This window comes from Manacus vitellinus, unplaced genomic scaffold, assembly GCF_001715985.3.
Source record: "Manacus vitellinus isolate BGI_N305 unplaced genomic scaffold, ASM171598v3 scaffold_26_pilon, whole genome shotgun sequence".
NCBI lineage: Eukaryota > Metazoa > Chordata > Aves > Passeriformes > Pipridae > Manacus > Manacus vitellinus.
The window spans coordinates 8,408,395-8,415,670 of NW_021939960.1; the positions used below are offsets into that span (position 1 = coordinate 8,408,395).

A 7,276-nucleotide genomic window follows, 5' to 3' on the forward strand; every position below is an offset into this window, starting at 1 on the left:
CTACTCTGACCTGCCCCTGTCCCTGGTCCTTCTCGAAGGATCTGGCTGTGTTAACCTCTGCTTGTGGGTGGCGCAGAAGCAGCTGTTTCAGGGCAGTAGTTTTGGCATAGCCCTTGTGTCAGTGCTGCAGAAGAAGAGCCCTGGCATTCCCTGGCAGGGAAGGTGACATCCCTGCAGCAGGGAGTGCCCTGCCATGACACAGCCAAACAGCAGAGCCTGCCAAGGCCTTGTCTTTGCCAGGACCTGCAAAGGGGAAATGGCATGAAGTGTCTTTAGTGAGAGGTGCCTTGAGAGGTCCAGCGTGGCAGATGGTTCAGCTGGGATGTTTATGTGGGTTTTGCTCTTTCTCTGGAGTGTTTACTCCCATCCTGACAAACTTTGCTGGTTTCCCTTTGCAGATTGCCCTCGCCAGTTTCTACGAGGACGGGGGTGATGAGGACATCCTGACCCTGCCCCAGCCCACCCCCAGCTCCATATCCAGAGGCACTGGAGCCAGGTGAGAAGTGAGCTCCAGGTCCATCCTGGAAACCTGACAGTGGAAACTGTGAAAACACAAACTCTCTATAAAGCACTGATGTGTGTTAGTTTTCGGGAGTAGCTCTGTGTTTAGATTTGCTTCACCTCATTTGGCTCTCTAGAAATTGTGAAAGCCTGAGCATTTGTACGTCACCAGCACGGGTGTTATTGCACAACTGAGCCAGAGATCAGTTAGGAAAGCTCGGCTCATTGCTCAGGAAAAACTTGGTTAGTCTTTTGAGGTTAAAGACAGTCAGTTCATGATACTTTCATTTGAGCAGACCATGTCTCTGCAGGAAGAACATTTTCTGGTTTTGTGTGAGACCTGAGCTGATCAAGTCAAGCATTTTACAAAATAAGAAGTGAGTTTTGCCTTACCAAATCCCTGTGAAGTCAGGGAATGCTGCCCAGTTTTAAAGAGGAGTTGCTGGCTGTATCTTGAAGAGAAATGCTCTCTGTTCAGGCATCAGTAAACAGAGTCCACCTTGCAGAAGGAGGCTGTTTCAGTGTTGACTGTTTCAGTGTGGAATGTTTTATCTGGGAATGTTTTAGTTTGGACTGTGTCCCAACATTCTTCTTGCTGGATCTTTGCAGTGACCATCGAGTAACCTCGTTCAGAGACCTTGTGCATGCGCAGGAGGAGGATGATGAAGAGGAGGAGGGACAGCGGTAAGTTTCTAGCTAGAGACTCAAACCCTGGGTGTTTATCCCGGCCCTTTTGGGAGGACTTGCTGCTTGTGTTCAGTTTTTTTAAGATCAAGTTCGTGTCTCTATAAAGTTCCTGTAGTGAAGCATCTGCGGTTTGACAGGGGTTTGTCAGTGCAAAACCTGTGCACAAGCACGTGCTCAGCTGTGTAAGCACCAGCTCTCAGCGCTGAGAGAAAGCCTAAAGTAGGGTATGGAAGCCCTGGGTTAAGAACAGGAAACAGCCCAGATCCTCATTTATGTCCATAGAGAATGGAAATGTGGGAATAATGCAGAGATTTGTTTTCTTTCTGCTTGAGGTTTACGGTTTTATTTTTGTTGGGGTTTTGGTTTTGGGTTGTTTCGTTTGGTTTCTTTTTGAAGTGCTGCTTAAGGGTAATGTACTGGCATGTGGAAGTGGAAAGAAAAACAGGAACATGGAATACTAGTGGGAAAGTCTCCTACGATGTCAACTGTAAGTAGTTAAATACCCTTAAGGTTGACAGGCAAAGTAAATGGAATGGAACTGATGTCTCTGAAGGGGTGGCTCAGCCTGGATGGACCGTGGTCTGCAGGCAGCTGGGAGCTCGCTCTGTGTGTGTTACAGGCCATCTGGAAGCTAATAAACCCAATCTTCCAGAAGTGCTTAATTGCACTTCACTGACTGTGCATCCATTGCTTCCAGCTGAGATCCGTCCTTTGTGTGGCATGACTGTGTGCCTTCCCTCAGAATTCCAGTTGGATGTTTCTCTGATGGGTCAGAGGCTTGCTGGAAGCCTTGTTGAGCCGGGTGATTGAGCTGGTACTGGTGTTTAAAACAGGGCTTGTCCCTCTGGGCTGTTCCTCTTGCCAGGTCTGAGACTTGTGGCCACTTTATTGCTATTGATCCACAGGTAATCTTACAGTAATTGACATAAAAAGAAGGTCTCTGCAGTACAGGAACTTGCAGGTGGCGGCAGTGGGAGACACGCTGGTAGTATCCAGTATTTGTGATTCCAAGGTGTTTCACTGAGTGCACAAATAAGGACAAGTGAATCCTGATGTCAAACCGCTGGGTCCTGGAGAGGCAGCGGGTCCAGTCTGACCAGGGGCCGGGTGCTTTCTGTTAGGTTTTATGCTGGTGGCTCGGAGAGAAGTGGCCAGCAGATCGTGGGCCCTCCGAGGAAGAAGAGTCCCAACGAGCTGGTGGAGGATCTGTTCAAGGGAGCCAAGGAACACGGCGCGGTGGCCGTCGATCGGACGACCAAGGGCGGTGGCGAGACAAGCAAGCCGAAGGTGAGGAGGGCTGAGTTCTTCCTTCTGTTCCCTGTTTCAGTCAAGGCTCCATCATGCCAGCTGTTTGGCACTGAGGAGCCTGGAATTACCTTGACAACTAAGTCTGGACTCCTCTCTCAGTGCAGCTCTATTTTGTGTGTCACAGTAGCAAGAAAAGCCGCTCTCTTGTGCCGTATTTATGAACTTGCTGAAGCTGTCACTGTGCCTGCAGGGCAATAGATGTTGCTGATGCCATGAAGCCCCTGTTCATCCACAGGGGTGGTGGGGAAGGGGAGCAGCTCTCTTGGGTTTGTGTGGTTCTGTAACCCTTTGCCTGCTTCTCTCTTCCAGCCTTTTGCAGGGGGAGGGTATCGCCTTGGGGCTACTCCCGAGGAGGAGTCGGCTTACGTGGCAGGAGAGAGGAGGCAGAACTCTGCTCAGGATGTGAGTATGTCTGCACAAGTCTGTAGATGTGACCCAAGGGATTTCTCTGCTCTAGCTACAGAGCTTGCCACCCCTGAGAGTTACAAAGCTTGACAGAAATTCACAAGGACAGAAATATGGTAAATCCTGCTTCCTGTGGGATTTCTGAGTAGAAAATAGATGATTGGTCTTGGGTAAGCAGTTTTCTGATGAACTGTTAATTAAGAATATGAGCATTCCTTAGAAGTGCAATAATGTGTGAAGAGCACTGGGCAATTAACTTTTCTTTATCCACTGGAGAGCTGTGGAGCTGCCAGCATCAGTGTGAGGTTCCCTCATGCTTGGTTTATGGCCAAACGTGCTTCTAGGCCGTGGTGGGAGCCTGGTTTAGGCTCCTCACCCAGCACACTCCTGGCTCTTCAGCCATATTTGCCTAAAAGGGGACTGTGGTGCCACCTTCTAGGAATTGACACCTGACCATTACATACATAGCCAGTGCTTTGGGTTTTTTCCCTCAGCCCAGAGGAACCTGGCTGGAGTGTTTTCTGCACCCGAAAGCTCCTCTGCCCAGTAGGAACTTTTCATTTTGCATCGATTTTTGTTGTCACCAAGATGCTCAGTGAGGCTGATTGTTGTTTGGGGGCTGCTGCAGGTGCATGTTGTACTGAAGCTCTGGAAGAGTGGATTCAGTCTGGATAGTGGAGAGCTGAGGAGCTACCAGGATCCATCCAATGCCCAGTTCCTCGATGATATCCGCAGAGGGTACGTAGTGAGAGGGAAGAAAAAGAGCATCTGTTTTCTGAAACACAAGTGTTTTTGGAATCCAGGCTGCTGAATCTGGCACATTTCACCTGAGCTTTCTTGTAAGAAATTAATTATTCTTCATATGGAACATTTGGTTCAGGTAAACAGGGAGTGGCTTTGGTTTGTGTGGGGTTTGTGTGAAGTGAACAAAGAGGTGTTCATATTTGGGGTGAGATTTCTGATGCATGACATCACTCCAGGTGACAGGGAAAAGTAGCCTTTAATTTGTGTGTGTCAATGGGGGAGGTGTGTGTCTGCCCTATTAATTAAGCAAGGGGCACACTGCAATTCCTGAAAATCCAAAGGTCTGGGGCTTTTTCTCCACACTTTCCTGCCTTGCTGCTTCAGGCAGCTGCCTTAGGACTCTGTCTTTGCAGGGAAGTCCCGGCCGAGCTGCGCAGGTTAGCACGGGGAGGACAGGTGAACCTGGATATGGAGGATCACCGGGATGAGGAGTATGTGAAACCTAAAAGTGTCTTCAAGGCTTTTACTGGAGAAGGACAGAAGCTGGGCAGGTGAGAAGACGGCGGCACTGCTTTGCTCTGTGTGTGATGGGAGAGAGTCACTCGAGAGCCTTGCTAGGTGGAGCCTTTTGATTCATCTTTCTGAAGGAAAGGCACTGGGTGCCTGTGGGATGGGAGGTGTTCCTCTAAGGAAACGAGGCTCACTGGCATGTACTGTGGGGTGGCTCAGCCTCTCCCTAGCGGGAGGCGGGTCCCTGGTTTGGAACTCCCATAGAACACGTAGGAGCAGTGTTTCCAAGTCACACTGCCCTTGTTCCCGTGAGGATGTAAGGGCCTGTGACATGGTACCAAAGGAGATGGTAGAGGTGAATTTCTAGACAAGTTCCTGCTGACTGGCTGACTAATAAATTCTTACTTCCAGCTTGCTTGGTGTCTCCTGTCTAGCAGCCCTGGTAGTTGGGCCTGGCAGGCGATGAGCTGGCTGTCTGATCCTGGCTCCCTGCAGCCAGGTGAGTTTGATTTTTAACAGCTCCCCTTGTGTTCCCCTGTTGCCAGCACCGTGCCCCAGGTGATGGGCACCAGCTCACCAGCCCAGCAGGCAGAGAACGAAGCCAAAGCCAGTTCTGCCATCGCGATCAATGAGTCGGAGCCCGTCACCAACATCCAGATCCGGCTCGCTGACGGTGGGCGACTGGTCCAGAAGTTTAACCACAGTCACAGGTATGAGCAGGAAACACCAGGAAGGGCTGCGTAGCACTGCAGACTGGACACAGGTGGAGCAGGTGTTAAAATCCTGGTTGCCTGCCAAAGGGAGCTCTGGGGATCCTTCTGTATAGATGAGGAGGAATAGAATTATTGTGGGGTTTTAAGGCAGTTGTTAACTGTTGGATAGGATTTGCTTTCCAAATAGGGATAGATTATAGCCAGTGATACCACATCTGGGAGGGTCAGTGTTATCAGCAACACTTTCCTTGATGTCACCTATAAAAAACTGTTCTGTTCCCTTGGACAAGCAGAGCTGGCTTAGATACCCCACTGCTTCCTCAGACTGCTCTCCTAAAGTCCTTCTCACCTCCCTGATTTGAGGTTTATGTTCATTCCTCCAGTTTCTATAAGAGTCAAGCCCAGGGCAAAGACTTACAAAAGCCTTTGTCTATGACTGAGTTCAGGAAGTGGATCCCGTGTCACTGTGTGGCTGCTCAGGGGAGCCGAAATCCTCTGGGTTCTGCTGTGTGTGACAAGCTCAATCACTCAGAGCAGCAAGTGTCAAACAGTTCTTTAAATCTGTTCATCATTAAGGGTTTGGAAGCTTTCAGTTTCGAATAACCTCCTGACAACACAGACAAAGAACACTGAGCTGCTGTTATTTCACTAAACGGGAGCCCACAGAGGAGCAGGTTAAATCAGAATATAGTCTGGCTGTGGCCTGTGACGTGAGCTGGGAAGCAGATGCAGCACAGGCTGCACACCTTTGTAGAAGCTGTTCAGTAACAGGATCACCCTTGTGTGTTTGATCCCTTTGGACAGGATCCGTGACATCCGGCTCTTCATAGTAGATGCTCGGCCAGCGATGGCTGCCACCAGTTTCGTCCTCATGACCACCTTCCCCAATAAAGAGCTGACTGACGAGAACCAGACCCTGAAGGAAGCCAACCTGCTCAACGCTGTCATTGTTCAGCGGTTGACATAGAGGACCCCAGCTGTGGCCACACGCCTGGCGCGGCGCACGGGGCCGTCCCCTCCCGCGCGGTGCCACACGGGCCCACATCTGCTCGTAGCTCTGGGTTCTTAGGTCTTGGTTGGACTTTTTTTCTCTTTAGTTGCATTTCCGATGGGTTTTTTTTTTTTTTTGTGATGATGATCAGTGGACTTTAAAATAAATAAAACGAAACGAATCCGTTTTGAAAGGAGCCGCAGCCTATTGTGCCCCAGATTCTCCCAGGAGAGTTCAGTTACCTTTGTGGATTGAGTTACTGCGCTCAGAGAGAGGTGGAAGGCGAGGGGGAAGGGAGCTTCAGGGAGCAGTTTCTGTCTGTTTACTGCTCACCACAGTCCTTTTGCTCTTCCCTCCAGGGACTGCTGCAAAGTAGTCCCTTTTTTTTTCTGCACATTAAATATAAACTATCTGAGAATTGGTGATCTGATTGTCAGGATAGTGGTTACACTTCTGTAAAAGCCTTATGGGGGAAGTCTTTGTGAAAGAGCTCAGTGTGGGGAAAACTCCAGCATCTGAGGTGCAAGGTTTAACACTTCCCAGGCTTTTCCGGAGAGAAAGCCCTGACTTTCCTTCCCTCAGCTGAACTCTTGGGGCGTTCATTGCAGTCCCCACCTGCTCTGCCTGTGCTTTCCCTGGCAGGCCAGACCGGCTGCAGGTTTAATTTGCTGTATTGCATTTCTCTGAGAAACCCTGCTGCTGACTTCTTCTTTCCAAGAAGGTACAAAGCTGAATCAGCTTGAACTGACTGGAAGTAAGAGACAAACAGAGTCTAACTGGAAAGCAAGTTATATCCTAAGAGGTGAATTATTGAGATGATGGCAACAGCTCAGGTGGAAAAACGCAAGGCTGTATTTGATGTATTTCCTCTCCTCTGCTGAGGACTAACATAGCTGAACACCTGGAGTTCTCCAGCTTTGGTCTGTTCTGTTTGTGTTTTGGGCTCAGGTCTCGATATCTTTCTCTCCCTTGAACAGAATCCTGTGGGTCCTTATGCCCAGACACGAGGCTAGAATATTGTGCTGCTTCTGTCCTCATCCTGGGCTTACAAGCAGAGCCCAGAGCTGAGCCGTGGGCTGCAGCCACCAGCTCCCTGGGAGCAGGGTCCCTGGGAGAGGCCACGCTCCTGCCCTGCCAAGGGCTGGAGCTCTCCCTCCGCATCCTGAGCCCCGCACTGTGAGTCCACCCCCCTCAGCACTGGGAAGCTTCCAGGTCCTCACCTTGGTGTGAGCAGAGGGAGCTCTGGGTGCAGGGGAGGGGCTGGCAGGTTGGGCGGGTTCAGCGTGAGGAACTCGCTTGGCTGCCTGTAGTAACAAACCAGCGGGAGCAGAGACCAGCCCTCGGCAAGGTCATTTTTACAGCAGTTTCTCGACTGAGAGCTGAATTAACTCACATTTTTCTTTACAGAATAGACATA

At 50.1% G+C, this 7,276-nt stretch overlaps 1 protein-coding gene across 1 annotated transcript; it reads left to right on the forward strand.

Moving 5' to 3' along the window:
* Positions 1-301: 301 nt before the first annotated feature.
* NSFL1C (NSFL1 cofactor) lies at positions 302-6,773 on the forward strand. Its single transcript, XM_018073930.2, has 8 exons — positions 302-496; positions 1,111-1,185; positions 2,310-2,475; positions 2,806-2,898; positions 3,530-3,639; positions 4,059-4,196; positions 4,701-4,865; positions 5,673-6,773. The coding sequence occupies exons 1-8, from the start codon at positions 309-311 to the stop codon at positions 5,833-5,835; spliced, it is 1,098 nt and encodes a 365-aa protein (XP_017929419.2). The 5' UTR covers positions 302-308; the 3' UTR covers positions 5,836-6,773.
* The last annotated feature ends 503 nt before the right edge of the window (positions 6,774-7,276 follow it).

Excerpts from the sequence above, each read along its gene's own strand:
- NSFL1C (XM_018073930.2), top strand. The coding sequence starts at position 309 with ATGGTTCAGCTGGGATGTTTATGTGGGTTTTGCTCTTTCTCTGGAGTG. Across the intron at positions 1,186-2,309 it reads GAAGAGGAGGAGGGACAGCG|GTTTTATGCTGGTGGCTCGG; the intron begins GTAAGTTTCTAG and ends GCTTTCTGTTAG. Across the intron at positions 2,899-3,529 it reads GGCAGAACTCTGCTCAGGAT|GTGCATGTTGTACTGAAGCT; the intron begins GTGAGTATGTCT and ends GGGCTGCTGCAG.